We start from the raw sequence: 17,471 nt of genomic DNA, 5'->3' as shown, positions 1-17,471 counted from the left end.
TGTACATTAAATATGTTTATAGTTCATAATATACATTCTTGATATCAATATCGATGCAAATATTTGGTTTACTTATCGTACACACGGTTGACGCTTAACAATCTAAAAGCAGCTCCGATGTCATCATATCAACATTACATTTTGTGACTTTTGTAAACTCCATCCCGTGAACGGATCTTTTCCACAGAAGTTAAGTTTGAGTAATCACTTATGGCAGAGTACTGTCAACGCAAATTATTATTTACAAGTATCTGCTGGCTTAGTGCGATCCATAAGCACAAATACGGCTAGTTTTCAATCGGGTTCGAACCCACAACATACGGCGTCAGTCGCCTAGCGGAGAGGCCACAGAGAGAACCGCTCGGCTAAATCTCCACTCCACAAAGAGATGTATTCGTGAGGAACGGGAACAACTCTACAGAAAGTAATTGACGCTACGATTACATTATCATACACCTGTGTATGTAACCGATGAAGGTTCGTCTTACAGTAAGTTTTGGTATCAGAGCACGCGGGGTCCAAAATTTGATGCGGAGTACAAGAATGTAAAGCATTATTGGACACTATTTGGCATTAAACCTCAAAACACCTTTGCGTCAATACGTGGAGAAAGAAGAGAAAATTTTCATTTCTTACAAAATGACATTAAACTGGTCCAATAATCATTTTCATTCAAGGTAATACATTACCAGGTCCATGGGACATTAACAAAAGAAAACATACTGCTAAACATTCAATGAATGGTCAGTCCAAAACCTGTAAACTTAAGTGAACTTATGCTGCTGAACTAGAATTTTTACCACTTGCACGTCACTGCGTGGGTTGAAATTGCGTTCTGTGCGCTTAGCGGAAGCGTTGAATGCGTTCCCAGTCTGCTCGCAATCGCTAAGTCCTGTTCGCGACGGACATCCTAAAAACGCTTTAATCAACCTGTTTTTGCTAAAATTGGACTGAAAAAGTAGGTGTATAATAATAAGGTTATTCACAAAATACCGTGATTTATGTCCTCCAGCATAATACCCTTCTATAAACCATGTTATTCGTGGGGAAAATTGCATGTAAGCTTAGCTAATCACCATATTGAATGTGCCCATCTGTGTATACGTATAACACTTATTTATTGGCGAAGGTTGAACACGTGGAAACTCGTGCGTACATGTGACGTTCCAATGTGTGCACAACTTCCAATTAGTGATACGGCATATATTGGAAGTGCGAACACCGTGCTGAGTGGCAGCGACGTTGAATTCTTGTTTACACAAAATACTTTCAGAAAATCAAGTGAAAGTGAGAAGAATGATGAAGACCACTGTTTTAGGACTTGTGGCTACTGATAAGTGAATTCGAGATCTAGTCACGTGACAAACAAAATCAAATGGTTTCTGACAAAAAGTCATGTGACAAGGATGGCCTTTGACGTCTATTTCACAAATAGGTCTATAAATCAGTGTCCAAAAATGCTACATCCTTTATATTTGGTAGGATGGAGGACCTAGTGGCTCCACGTCCTTTATTTTTAGGAGGCACCGTGGACCAGTGGTTAAGGTAACGGACTCACTATCGGAGGATGGCGAGTTCGAGACCTGGTTAAAGATCCAGAGTAGCGGATTCACTGTCGGAGGACATTGAATTCGAGACTCTAGCTCGGTGTTGTGCCCTTGAGCAAGGCACTTTACTCCTCAGTGCCCCATTGGGGTTGTGGGTTATGGGTCTTTAGAAGTACTTGACCTCCACGAAAATAGGTGTTTCACCTATGGTGTTATCGAGTTTAAATATAGATTACATTAAATTACATTAAATTAAATTAAATATCTCATTAATTATGCACATATCTCGTTCTAGGTCAGCCAATAGAGCTAGATGTCTGATTTTAGGTGCAGAGGGATAAGTATGGGAGTAGAGTGAACAGAATGACCTTTGACCTTGATTTGACAAAAAAGGCCTTTAAATCAGTAACAACAAGAGCTGCCAACCTTCATATTTGTTGAGATGAACAAACAAAATCAAATGGTGCCAAAATTCAATTATAATTCATATCACAATTAGTATGTCCGATCCTTAGTTTGAAAGGTGCACTTTGATCGGTCATTTTATTTGGTGGTCATAAATTGTTATTTGTAGAAATCCTACGTTAACCATCATGGAATAATGTTTCAGCCAGGATCACATTCACCCTATGGCAAATCTAGTTTGTTTCAGGAAAAATTCCACATGATAAAGGTTTTCTTACACAACAAATTACTTAGTTATGGAACTATCTTCCCTCGCTTATTCTAGCAAACATATCAACCGCTTCGGCCCAGGAAACGCTGCTTTCTTTAGCATCGTATTTATTTTACTTGACGGTGTTAGTGTTTAGGCTATGACGGCACAACACGTTCCAATTGTTAACCCATCAACTGACTGTGGCATGATGGCTGTATTGTTTATGTATTTTTTCCCACCAAATGACGGCAGGGTATGTGCTCCAATGTCGATTTGGTGCAGTCCAATCGGCGAGATGGTCGATGAGAAAAGAAAATTCAAATTTGTAAAACATTTGCGATGTCTTATTGAATTGATATGCTCATTCATAGTAATATGTTATAATTACAATAATCTCATTTAGTTAGTATTGTGTTCGAGTCTGCGCTATTTGTTTCCCTTGTGTGTGGAGTTCCTTGCCCATAAGGACTCTCCCTCCAAGTAATGTAAAATGTATAAAAGGGTTGTTCGACGAGTCATTTTGTAGAGAGTACTACCGTTTCATTTACCCTACCTTGTTCGATAAGTGCGAATTTGGACAAAAACTTAAAACATGAAATACACAATACAAATAATTGTAATTTTTGTATTCACTGAAGCTAATGAAATAAAGATGGCGGAGTCAGTGTCGATTTCTTACGACACAGGTTCAGTTATATTTTGGATATTCTTCGTAAAGTGTGCACATCATTCTATAGTGCAGTAAAATAGTCTTAAAGCCCACAATATTTACGATTCACTGCACTTTCTATTCCGTGTGGCTCCTTTAAGACCTGTTCCTTGAAAAAATGTTAGCAGTTTCCAGTGTTAAAGGTGAGAGTCAGATGGGCTGCTCCTGCACAGAAGATGGAATATTCCAATTACAGTAAAAACAATCAGCACTGAGTAAGAAGAGCACAGACTTGTTTCACGAAATTTTAAAACACTGTAAATCTAGGATTGTGATTGCTATGACGATAGACCAACGATTAACTAATTCTGATCTATTGATAATTTCAACCCATTCTGGCAATGCAGGTTTTTTTTCATTAGGGGCTTCGTAAAGAATTTTGAGAAAATGCAAAGCATTACGGCTTATCGACGGTTTCAAACTAAAATAGATATCTAGAAAATATGCCTGGTATCAACCACTGTACAACAAAGTGCTAAAATGGCATTACAGAAATAGATTCAGTAGGCTCAAATTCGATGTATGCACTATCATTGATTGATGTGTTCTATACAGACGGGAAGACTGAAGATATACCGTGTGGACAGAGGCAAATAAATTGACAAAACAACCTCGTTTACAAACTAGATCACACAAGTTTAAAACATGACGTAAAAAATCAAATGTAGCAGAAGTTTTGAGAGTGATCATTTTACCTTCTAATCAAGAGGATACTTTGTAATGATCTGGAAACTACATCATGTGTAGGATACAGACGATGATGGTAGAAATTTCGGACAATACTTCAATATATGGCCAATATCGATAGTAAGGGGGGCGTTGCAACCACAGCGTATATTGCTCAAAAATCACTCTTTTGCATTTTATTAATTCAATTTGAATTAATTCGTTAACCCAAGATAAAAATAATGGTTGGGTTTACCTTTTAGCTTGTAAAGCAGTCGTAAATTGCTAGATAAAGAAGTATTAATTTATGCACATGTATGCAACTCATCCGATTTCTTGGCTTCTTTTTTTCTCCCAAATTCCAGATTTCCAAAGGATTTGACTCAACTTTAGCTGGGTCAATTTTTTTAAATTTCCACATTATGCTCTTTAAATGCTATAAAAAAATTTTGTTTGGCAATAAAGTTCTTACGTTTTGAATAAGAGGCATTTTAATGCAGCATATGAAGTTTTTACTCCTTTTTTGAGTTTCAGTGTTTCAATCAATGCCTTTGAAGAATAAAGACAGATAATGCTAAACAAAATAGTCGTTTTTTCTACATATACTCTTCTTCAAAGTGAAATATTGCATTTCAGAAGAAGTGTCAAGTTTTTTGCTTAAATCAATTCTTTATCGTTAATACCAAACTTGAGGATTTTACCCCAAATATACACCCCTCTCATCCCTCGAGTAAACTATTTCTAGCATACAAACTTTAGAGACTTTGCTTTCTGAAAATATATAGTATGAGGGGTTACCTTGTCATCTTACATGAGAAATATTCTCTTGAAAAAGCTGTTAGCAACATGCAGCTCCAGCTTAACATTTTGTATGGCATATGATCGATTGATGATTGAGTTGAAGGGCAATAGTTTGGCAAAGATAAGAATACATAGTGACTGGAAATATATAACATCATACCAAGAACATGAAATTAACTTGTTCTTCTTTTATAATATCACATTAACAGCTGAGAGCATTTGAGGATTATGACATTAACACACGGGTCTGTTAAATTCTCCAAACGTAGAATCAAACCGGCAACGAACGATACAACACTTTACTGAGCTCGAGGATTTTCCAATCATCATTTTGCTTGTTACATCACGAATTCTGAGACAAATGCTAATCTTTAGGAATGTAACGAAAGATTGTTGATATAAATGCTAAAATGCACGCATATAGTTTTTAAATTACATCTTTGAATACGCAAGACTGCACCATCTACAACACCGAGCTTGTCCCATAAAAAGATGGGATATTTTAAATTATAGGTAATGATAAGAAGTGAGTTATGAAGACCTTACTTAGACGTTTAGCTTAAGGCCACCCAGTAGTAGTTATGACTGCAAACTCAGGATTGTTTATCCCATCTCCACCTTCTAATTTCAAATCTCTCAGGTCATGATTTGTCCTACCAATATGTTTTCATGAGGGTGCAATATAGAGAATTTTAAGACATACAAATGTACAGACAAGTGGCAACGGAACACAAAAATGTACCGCGCCGTTCAGGCCATATGCCTACCATTACTTTGTCACAGCGATGCTGCATGTAGGGGGGTAAGAAAATACAAACACATAGAAAAGATATAATGGTTTTTTATAGCTTCAACAGAAAAAACATATCCATAGCATCATTCACACCATGATTTAGCCAGCCATCACTTTTCCATAAGTGTGCTTACATAACAAATTTAAGACAAGTACAAACACAAAGAGAGAAGGTAGCATAAAGGTTTACTTAAAGTATAAACAGAAAAAACACAAATGTATATAATTTGTCTCAATAGTCAACAAGGCAATACTGAAACTGACGCAGTAGACCCAAATGTAGTGCAAGCTCAATTACAGATCCACGCTCTTTAAAAGTAATTCCGTGCTGTAGAGATATGAAGTCTGTATACCCCAATAGAAATATAAGTCACACGGAAGGAGGCAAATGAATCGCCACTATCAAAAGACATACCCTTCCACGTAAACAAGACGTAAACATCTTGAATGAAACAGTACATAAGTACTTTGAAAAATATTTGTCCTTTTATTCAAATAATATGACAGAATCCCATAGCCTTGGAGGGCACTCTGTGAAGTTCCGAAGGGTATTTCCCGAGGGATACGGTGTATTCTGCCGCCAGTACTTTTTCCGAGCGAAGCGAGTATAGCTTGTCGATGTGCTCGGCCCGAGTGCTCGGTCACGGCACGGTCCCTCTATCACAGTCCCTCTATCACGGACCGAGGCTCGAGGTCACGGGTTGAATTTGTCATCAACCCCACTCAATATTACTCATTTGCCGTTGTTGGTCTTCTTAGGCGACTTATTTGTGGATACAGATCTCGAATGTGGCTCATACTTTTCGTCGCTGTTTCTCAGCTTTCTGTACGCTGACGTAAACTGATAAGATTTACGTCACCGTCGTGGGTCAAGCTCGACTGGTAGAAGTTTCCGTTGTTATTGTCCGAAGCCAGTCGTAGTCACAGTATTTTGTTCCGTCCGTGCCGAGATATTAGTTTCACTTCGATAATAAAATTCTGATTCCAAATGTTCAAAATAAATACAGTTCTGCCAATCCGCTTAAATATTTATTGTTGTTCAGGAGCCGGCAACAATATTCACCAATAGAAAGTAGTACGGGATAATAGCTAGTTTGCATAATTTAGCGTTGAAATAATTTCTTAACCATGGTTTTCTATGTAAAAATTATTTAATGGCACGAGTTCTGTTTTCGAAATGCTTTGAAGTTGATTAAACACGTGAAATACTTTGCTGAAAGCAAGCAATTAGTAAAATATTTAAAAGTAGTGATAATTAGCTCAATCAAAGGCTAAAATACTTAGAAAAGTGTCAAAAGTTTTAGAAAATGCAAAAAATATACAGGGACTATATTACCTCTGTCTGTGAAAATACCAACTTTATTTCGCTTCCAACAGATTGTTAATCTGTGGTACATATGTACTAATAATAAAATGGTATTTATCGGGAAATTATCATCATCTGCTGCACATCGACAATGATGGTCAAAGTTTGGACTCACGATTTCAATACTTAGTCCAAAGTTTGGACTCACGATTTCAATACTTAGAAGTGTTTTCTATAGTGCATTTAACATTTTGCGTGTCATATTGTTGCTTGTTAAATTAATAAATTACTCCATTAGTCGATAGGACGTCCCATTGTCAGAAAACAATAGCCATACCCACTACCGGTCTGTGAACTTAAACTGTAGCAATTGTACGCGGAAACTTCGGCATAAAAAGTCGACTAGATATTAAGTAGCCTGCTTTGATTTACCTTGCTCTATTTCTGTAATGTCTTGTTTCATGGCAAAAGGATTTCCTATTTGCTTAAGAAGAATCGTGAACATAAAGACTGGTCGTTTGACCATGGAGAGGCAGAATATAAAAGTATGACGGTTTCCCAACTGATGTTGATTTTGTGACCTCCGTCTACGGAGAAGGCGTGAAAAAGCATCGACACTTTGCCAGGAAACATGTCCTGCATATTTGCGTCATGACTGGCTAGATTTCATGAGCCATGTCCGTCATCATGATTAGGTTAGATTAGCAACATGATCCAAAAAGATATCAACAGATATCAGTTCAGTTATATTACAAGACGCCATTTCATCACAGCCTCGAGAAGTACCGTATTCAACAACCTAATACACGCAGACAATGTATTATAATCGTATCAAGTGCACCGATATGTGTAATATCAAAGTGCAATAACGCAAAAATGAGTGTTTTAGATTGAGCACTTCATTTCCAAACGGACGCTAATAGTAACATTATTGCCCATATTTTTATTATATTTTTTTTTTTAATTCATATCAAGCCTTTTCTGTTTGTTCACCATACCCATGGAATTCCTTCCCAATATAGATTCGTTCGTTAACGAATGTTGAATGTGTCAAACATTAATTGAAGATTCATCTTTTTTCGATGTATTGTCATATCGACGGCAATAGTTCATTCAGGAGGAGCAAAATCTCAAAAAACATATCGTATTAACTTCAAATCCTGAGAACATATAACTGGCAAAATTTGGAATTCATAGGATTTTATTTAGAGAACGGTCAGTATTTTACTTGGATAATGAACTAATGGCTGTTGAATGTGAAAATCTAAACTAAACTACCTTCCCCTTTAAGGTAGAACGCACCTCGGGGACAGACATTCGGACTCTCAAACTTTTACAATTCTCTTCTGATATACCACATGTGGGGGTTCATTTTAAAGCTCTTGGTGAAAGAAAACTTTTTACTGGCTTAGTTTTTTGAAATTCGAAAATTTTTATTTTTCGCCATAGAGTTAAGACAGGGATGGCGGCCATTTTGAATTTCTAATATCGGTAAATCTTGGGTTATTTGTTTCTCTAGTATCAAAATTTGCATGGTGACCCCCTATTTTTATTCTTGATTTTGAAAGAGAATGATTGAAAGATTCCATGAGGAAAGTTAGAACAAGGTGCATATTACCTTAAGCAATACACTTGCCTGTATGAGTAATTTGCAGTATTGCAATATGTGGCAGCCAACAGATTCGATACATTTGAAAAATATCAAGATCCAATTTTCCCAAATTAGGTCCGATCGTATTTGTTGCACTTTTCAGGCCATCTGTTGTCCTACCAGCTTTTTTTTACATTGGACGGCTAGGTAGACAATTGTGAGAGAAATTCAAACACACAGAAAGGTTGCATGATGGTTTATTTATAGCTTCAACGGGAAATCCATATTTAGGGAATTTGCCCGCTATTGATTATAGTACAATAAATTGCTGGACAACATGGTGTTACAGAAATTGATGCACGTATGTCGTGCACGCTCATCCCCCGCGGACACCGTCCAGGGGGACTTATAGGTTTGGTCATGTCCGTGCGTGCGTGCGTCCGTCCGTCCGTTCACGTAGATATCTCAGAGATGCCCGGAACGATTTCATTCAAATTTGGTACAAGGATTACTTCATATGTCATACAGATGCACGTCGATTTGTTTTGTAATACGATCCAATATGGCTACCGTACGGCCATTTTGTTACGATTTTTTCTTGTACAGAGCCATAACTCAGGCATATCTCAACCGATTTTATTCAAAGTTGGTACAAGGACATTGATCAATGTCATAGATATGCACGTAATTTTTTTTGTGATGCGATCCAATATAGCAGCCGTGCGGCCATTTTGTTATGATTTTTTCATGTACGAAGCCATAACTCAGACATATCTCAACCAATTTTATTCAAAGTTGGTACAAGGACATTGACCTATGTCATATATATGCACATTGATTTGTTTTGTGATACGATCCGATATGGACGCTGTGTGGCCATTTTTTACGATTTTTTCATGTCCTGATCCATAACTCAGACATGTATTAAGCGAATTTATTCAAAGTTGGTACAAGAACATTGACTCATATTATACATATGTACGACGATTTGTTTCATGATATGGTCCGATAAGGCCAAATGGTGGCGATTTTGTTATGTTTTTTTTTTCATGTTGACAGCCATAACTCTGGCAAATCACAACTGATTTTATTCAAAGTTGGTACATGGGCATTTACTTATGTCTTACATACATGTGCTGATTTTTTAAACAGTAAGATCAAATATCCCTACGTGGCGGCGAGTTTGATACGATTTTCTCATGTACAGAGCCATAACTCAGACATATTTCCACCAATATCATTCAAATTTGGTACAAGGATATCGACCTATTTCATGCATATGCTCGTCAATTTGTTACACGTCATGTAGCAGTATTCATGTCAATTATTGAAGTTTCGTAATTAGTCTGATATGTCAAGAAATACTGCATCAAATTTCATGAAACTTTGTACAGATGTTAAGCTCACATTGCTTTAACAGTGAAAAAAGACATTTATCAGTGTCATTTTAATTAATTTGTAATTACAATATGTAATGAACTTTCCTAATAAGAGTGATATCTTCACAAATGCAACGTCAAATTTGATGAAACTTGATACAGATGTTGATCTCATAGTGTTGTAAATACTGCATCAAACTTTATGAAATATGGTACCGGTGATCATCACAGCCTCGAGTAGTACCGTATTCAACAACCAAATATACACAGATAATCGTTTTATAATCGTATCAAGCGCAACAATATATATACTATCATACTGCAATCTGATTAAAATCAGATGTAGAGTACGGCGGTACTTGCAACAGAATACCGGGCAAATACAGACCTGGCCGTATTCTACATCTGATTTTAATCAGATTGTATCGTAGTGCAACAACGCAACAAAATGAGTTTTTTAGATTGTGCACTACATCACCAAACGGACTCGAACAGTAACATTATTGCGCATATTTTTATAATATTTTTGTTTTCGAAATTCTTATCAAGCCTATTCTGTTTGTTTGCCATACCTATTGAGTACCTTGCCAACATAGAACCGTTTGTTATAGAATGTTGAATGTGTCAAACATTATTTAAAGATTCGTGTTTTTTACTGAGTATCATCATATCGACGGCAATAGTTCATATACGAAGAGTAAAATCTCACAACACATAGAATATTAACTTCAAAACAAGAGTACATATAATTAACAAAATTTTGCATTCCAAAGATTTAAAGTAGTAAAGTCGACGGTCAGAATTTGACTTTGATAGTGAACTAATGGCTGTTTAATCTGTAAATGTAAGCTAGACTGCTTTTCCCTTTAAGCAAAACGCTTCCTTTTATAAGTAATGTGCAATAGTGCAACATTCAGGTATGTGGCACCTAACACTTTTGAGAGATTTGAAAAATATCAAGACCCAAATCTCCAAATTTAGTTCCAATCGTGTCAGTTGCACTTTTCAGGCCATCTCTTGTCCTACCGACATTTGTATTTTCAGTAGAGGGCTGGGTAAACAAGTGTGAGAGAAATAGAAACACACATGATGGCTTATTTATAGTTTCAACGGAAAATTCATAGCTAGTAAGTATGCCTGGTATTGATTTTTGTACAATAAAGTGCTGGACAACATGGTGTTACAGAAATTGATGCACGTATGTCGTCCACGCTCAATTACAGAACACTTTACTTTTTAAATATACTTCTCTGTTCTCTAGAGACATGAAGCTGTAATTCGCAATAGTTATAGTGCTCTTTGTAAAGGAAACCTTTCAATGAGCAAGACTGCACAAATTAAATCATTGACAAAATAGTATATTCCAAGAAGTAAATTCCTCATTTTTTGCCAAAATGAATGTTTCGTCAGGGTATTTCCAACAGTATTAAAATACATCACTCCCGAGAATAAGCAAATAAAATATGTACATTTGTCCCAGCTCCTTATCCGCTATAACTGTAAAGGACAAAATGTTTAAAATCAAAATTTTAACGTTTTTCACCCCTTTTCAACTCTTCACAGAATTGCTAATACATTAGCATACAATATATTAACACGTCATTGTTGTTATATATATCCCGACCTGCTGTTTGAATTATTTTAATTTGAATATCGAAAACGGCAGCTCGTCCATATATAATTTTTTTAAGATTAATTATAATAATCACAATCACACTGAAAATATTGACAACCAGTAAGTACAGTGTATGTTCCTCTGTGAAAGATCGTGCATTTGGTCCTACACATGCTATTGTGCAGTACCTTCATCAAAGGTTAGTCAAAGGTTATATGAAGCTTGGCGCCGAAGCTCAGTCGAATGGTGAGCGTGCCAACCTTAATATAAGACTGGTACGCCCAAGAATCGCTGAAGCTTATCCTTGCATACATTTGTTGAACCTTGGGCATACTTACCAAGTTACGAAGCTGTACTCACTTCAAGTATTCCTAAATCCGCTCACAAATTCCTTTCTAAGATGAGAAATTCGGCATATGGGACGTGTAAGGACGGAGATAATTCTTGAAGATGAAGTGACTGGCACAACTACTATTAAACGTACAATCCACATTGCATTCGTACGTAGAGGGCCGTACATCTGTAGTTTTCTCCGTGCGCTGCGCGAGGTCTATTTTGACCTGATATTTGGTACAGGCCTCGTAACTTTCATGAAGGGCTGTGAGTATTTTTCAGAGTACGAAAAATTACTCACTTTACACACTCCAGCCTATGTTTTACATTTAACGCGGTACTTTACATAAATATAAATATCCTTCAAATTACGAAAACCCGTATTGACATCTTAATAATTTAATTGTTTAATCTGAAATCGTACCACAACCACTCAGTGAATTGGAATGGCCCGATAGCGGAATAATATCAACAAGTGAAAGGTTTGCCATCACTCCTTCACAACCAACTTTCTATCGAGTACAGCACAAATATCGGAATGTGTGCAAGCATGATAAAGGGGTTATTACACATTATGTGTCAGCATTTTGGACACGTCACTCGAATACAACGCGATATCGACCAAACTTCATTCCTGCGTTTTCCGGCCATTCGTTGTTTTCCCTTAGGTGAAAGTTAAAATGCCACACCATAGGTTGATTATTATTTATCTCGGAAATGAAGGAAACCGAAGCAACACGTGTTTATGTCCAATGTTTACTTTGGCTAAAACAACAAACTTTCGAATTACCCTAAGAATATTAAAAAAAAAAGTTTTACATAATTCCAGATTGACGCCGCAGTCACAAAGATTTAATTTAAGCTTATCAAATAGGTTGATTTTCCGTCGTCGTCCGTCGTCCGTCATCGTCCGTCGTCGTCGTCCGTCGTCGTCGTCCGTCAACAATTGCCTTCTCCTCTGAAACCGCAAGTTCAATTGCTTTGAAATTTTATATGCAGTTCACTTGGGGTAAACTCACTTGCGTTTGTTCAAATTGTGGTGAAATTTGCATATTTGTATTTTGGGGGCATTTTTTGGTGCTTTTGGTAAAAAATCTTTTTCTCTGAAACCGCTCGTCCGATTGCTTTGAAATTTGATATGCAGTTCACTCAGGGGTAGCTTCAGTCAGATTTGTTCAAATCGTGGTGAAATTTGCATATTTGTATTTTTAAGGCAATTTTTGTCATTTTTGGTAAGAAAATCTTTAAAAATCTTCTTCCTCAAAACTACCGGTCAGATAGCTTTGATATTTGGTACATATGTTTCTAGGGATGATTTATCTCAGATTTGTACAAATTGTGCAGAAATATGCAAATTTGCATTTTTCAGGCCATTTTTGCCATTTTTGGTCAAAAAACGTATTTCTCAAAAAGTACTGGTCTGACAGTTTTGAGATTTAGTATACAGGTTTCTATAGATGAACTAAGTAATATATTGGACTTCTGATGAAATCTGTAATTTTGTAATTTTGGGGCAATTTTTGCCATTTTTGGTAAAAAAATGTGTTACTCAAAAAGTACTGGTCTGATAGCTTTGAAATTTGGTATACAGGTTTCAACAGATGAGCTTAGTAATATATATATTGAATTTCTGATGAAATCTGCAGTTTTGAATTTTGTGGGCTATTTTTTCCATTTTTGGTCAAAAATGTGTTTCTCAAAAAGTACAGGTCTAAGAGCTTTGAAATTTGGTATACAGGTTTCTATGAATGAACTAAATTTGATCTAATGAAATCATGACGAAATCTGCAATTTTTGTTTTTGGGGGCAATTGTTGCCATTTTTGGTCAGAAAATTTTATTCTCAAAAAACTACTCATCAGATAGCTTTGGTTTACATGTTATTAGGGATGATCCGATGTGATATATTCAAAATATGATAAAATCTTCAATTGTGTATTTTTGCAGCTATATTAGCCACTTTTTTCTGGCCACTGCATTCAGCTATCAAAGATTTCCACCTTCTTCATCAACATGTGTCAAAAATAGTTATTCTCTTCATAAACACAGCGGAGCTATATCGGCCGCTAGGTCGCTTGTTATAGATTAACAATGACTTGTAAATTGAAGAGAAAGAGCAGTATATATGATTATGATGGGATAAATTATTTTATGTTTAATTTATACTAACTGCGTGGTTGAAGCTACGCCTTCAATGCATTGTTTAAAAAGCATGTCCTTCGGGTATATCGCTGTTTTCTTCTTCACTCAGTGCTTTTTCTCCTCTTTATAGCCAGTCATATCTCAGTAAGGGAGAAGCGGTATATTAGGCAGTGGCCAGTATAATTTTGTCTCGCTAGAAAGAAATACTTTGTGAAACTAACTTATAACGTCTTCGCATAGTCTATACTTTGAAGAAGATCCCGAGTATCCATTAGTAAGCTAAACGAGTATAACGTCCAAGAAAAAGTAGAAGTTTCGGTCCTTAGATGAATCGGAATGGTAAGAGTACGGTCAACCCGAACATACCATACGTTAGTAACGTGAACGCCCCTACTCCTCCGTCAGATGTATGCGAAGCGATGTGTCACACAGCCTCTCTAATATGAAATGGCTATCCTTGATACATCAACAGCTTTGAAGTCAACCACAGCGGCAGATGTTGTGATCTAATAGAGGCATCTTAATCCGGCAAAAGCTACCCTTTTCTATATATCTAACACTTCACAAATAACGCGATTGGAATCAATTTGGGAGAATTGGATATTCATATTGTTCACATTTATCAAAACTGTTAGATGCCGAATAGCTGAATGTTGCAATATTACAAACAACTCATAAAAACAAGTGAATAACAGAAATAAACCGGATTAGCTTGTATCATCAGGTTGAACCGATGATACTTCACTATCCTATTGTCACAAATTAGTTCCAATGGTGTGAAATATAAAAGACACATTCAAATTCTCTCAAGCAAGGGTTTTTTTTATGATGAAATGACTTTTTTGGACAAAGAGTTCATATGCTATTATAATTCTTTATTTTGAATGATGATGAACCCGGCAAAAGGTAAAATACACTCATGTGTTCAAATAAAATTCGTCTAAAGAACCCCTATACCAGTAACCCTTGAAATATGATAATATAGTGATAATTATGTTGCTTTCAGTTATGAGTAGTTATAGTACATAATGGACATAATATCTAGGCAACCATAACTTCAACCTCGCACATGGTCAGCATCTGTTTTTTACCAATCACCTGTACGCTGACGTATCGCCCTTGCATTGGAGTCTCACGGCCGCATCTGACATGGACTGGATTTTCCTTGAGCATTTTCCGAACTATCATCTCTCCACAAGCTGGATTATTCTCGAAGTTTTCACTATTACCAATACGGATCTCGGCATTCTTCAGTCGGAAAGCTTAAGATTAAATATAAGATTGATATAAATACTTCAATCACTGTGTACATAAGGAACATTTATTTATCAATTTTCATCTTTTGTTTTCTCTAAATTGTTCGTTTTAGAACATAACCTGAATTATTTTCTGTTTGAAAAGGCAAACGAGTAAATGCAGAATTAATTAAGTGAGTGGATGAATGAATGAATAATTGGGCTAATGACCAAATGAGTGAGTGAATAGAAAACTGACTGGCCAAATAAATGAATTTATGGAAATGGAACAAGGAGTTGATAAATGGGTAAATGAATGAATGAATGAATGAATGAATTAATGAATGAATGCAGGTCGTGGTCCTTTAGAAGCCAATTTATTTTCAAGTTGTCAGGTCAACATTAGTCTTGCTCTGCGATCATTACATTCATTGCCATATGGCACACATAGGTTTTGCTTTTATCAATGATTTTACGATCACACTACGACGATCAAGAAAATGCCCTTGAACATTATTGCCAGTGTTACAATAGATAAATGTGACTAAACTAAGTATAACTAAATTCTGTAGTTGAACATTACTATCGACGGATAAATATTTGCCGCTGTGTTTGAATCTATAGAAGTTATTATAAAATCGTCGATTCAATTATGTCACCGTTGACTAATAGCCAGCTGCAGGTAACGGGTTTGTGAGACTCAAAATCTTATTCATTAAAAAAATAAGATAAGTAGTGTATACACAATCCTCAAATGCATTAGCACTATACCACGTGTTCCTTTGACGGTATGTACGTTTTTTGAAAGAGTAATAAAAGCTAAGTGATATATATGGTAATTATCCGCTTAGTTTTTCAATGAATTTCAGCTAAAAGTTTCAAATTTGTCGAATTGACTTTGTCGAATTGACTTAGATAAGCGTTGCTGTAATATTGAGGAAGTTCAGGCTATAGGCTGCGATTAAGCGTTCTGTAAAGAACCCATTTCGAAGAACATATTCGGATCATTTAGAGGTTCGATTATTTATGGCATTGGTAAGGGAAATAAGATTACATGCAGTGATAAATATGCGATATTTAGATATTATTCCCTCATATTTTTCTTCGTTCAGCGAAGGAAAATACGAGTGACGTAATGACCGTGTCACCACGAGTCGAAGACGAGTGGTGACACGGTCATTACGTCACGAGTATTTTCCGAGCTGAACGAAGAAAAATATGAGGGAATAATATACTTATCACATGCACAAGCCAAGAATTCGTTATTTTTTTCAAAATAAAATAAGTTTTCCATGACGATTCCGCGTTTAAACTTTGAACTACTTTAGGAATAAATATCAATACGCCGTGCACAAGTTGTCAATCATTTCCAGTCGTCCGTCGTGTGCGTTAGCGCTCACGTTCGTTCGTGTGTGGAGCAAATGACAGCTCTCGGTCTACACGTAGGCTATCTCCGCAAAGTTATAATATATTTCAAAGATAGCATAGTCCTAGAAATTTATCACAGACGAAGATACGCTATTTTTCGGGAACAATATCGACTGAATCTCGACGGCGCGAACACTGTAAAGGTCGCGCCTATGCGTACGGAACCCACGGTAGGCTATACGCGACCACTTCGAGTTCGTTGTTTCCGCAAATTATTCACGTAATTCCTTCGGAATATACAGGCGGTACACTCTTGTGTTTACATTGTTCGGATTAGTAATGTCGTAGTCTGTGAAAATATCGATTTCATTACATGACTTTTGATCGTGGGAGAAACATCGGCCGCCATGTTGTTTGTTTACATATTTACGAGCACACCGAAGATCGACAAAAAAAAGGTCCGACGCACCAAAATTGATACATAGACGCGGGTTGTCGTGACGTAGAACGACCAGAGAATAAATCCCGTATTTTTTGTTCGGAGACGACAAACTTGGCTTGTGCATGTGATAAAAATTATTGTTTTGTTTAACATGGTTTGTTATTGGTGAGTTTTGACAGTCTTAAAATATGAGTTGTTATTCCTCTGTCACATAACCTACTCCCTACATAGTGATAGTATGCATGAGTGATCACCATGTGAACCCATATCTGAATGAAGAACACATTAACACCTAGTCTTTGCATGGCAGTCTCCTTCGACTATCTTAGCAAATGCGATCTGTTTACTTACGGCAACAATCCTCTCTGTTGGTGATGACTACTTCATAAATGTTGTAAGTTTGTCCCAGATCAACTTTCCACCAAGGTTGGTATTCTTTCTCCGTCCACGAACACGAGCCTTTCTTAGCATTGGTATTAAAGTCTCCATCCACAGCGTTCTCAGATCCAGAATCTTTCCGTTTTTTGTCTGAACTTTGAACAGTTGGCTTGCCCTGTGCGACGTTGTGAAGACTAGCAGGAAACTCACATGCTAGAAAGACGAGGTAAATACACTGTGTTAGCATAAAGGAATTGACCTCAGGTGATCCACGCCTTTCACTATCGTTTTTCTTCAACGCTGAGTTAAGCTTTTGAACCTAGTCACTAACTGCGCTTCTCAATGTTTTCAGAAACATCACAACATACCATGACTCTGTTCATTTGATGACCAGTATATATTTGAGAAGCACATGATTTTCCATTTCCTCGTTTATATATCTATTAATCCAGTCATTCATTTATAATTGTACCGAAAGTCTGTTATATTTACGAATAACGTCGGTGAAG

The 17,471-nt window shown here is 36.5% G+C and overlaps 1 protein-coding gene across 1 annotated transcript in view; it reads right to left on the bottom strand.

Moving 5' to 3' along the window:
• Positions 1-14,395: 14,395 nt before the first annotated feature.
• Positions 14,396-17,471, bottom strand: part of LOC139132533 (uncharacterized) — a 35,073-nt gene continuing 31,997 nt past the window's right edge. The window contains exons 9-10 of the mRNA XM_070698842.1: positions 16,936-17,175; positions 14,396-14,801 (exon numbers count right to left, since the gene is read on the bottom strand). Coding sequence (XP_070554943.1) covers positions 14,581-14,801; positions 16,936-17,175 — 461 coding nt within the window. The 3' untranslated portion in view covers positions 14,396-14,580. The remainder of the gene's footprint in view (positions 14,802-16,935; positions 17,176-17,471) is intronic.

Source organism: Ptychodera flava, chromosome 5 (assembly GCF_041260155.1).
Source record: "Ptychodera flava strain L36383 chromosome 5, AS_Pfla_20210202, whole genome shotgun sequence".
Lineage (NCBI taxonomy): Eukaryota > Metazoa > Hemichordata > Enteropneusta > Ptychoderidae > Ptychodera > Ptychodera flava.
Note: the sequence above shows the minus strand (reverse complement) of the source record. Positions and strands in the feature narration are given on the sequence as shown.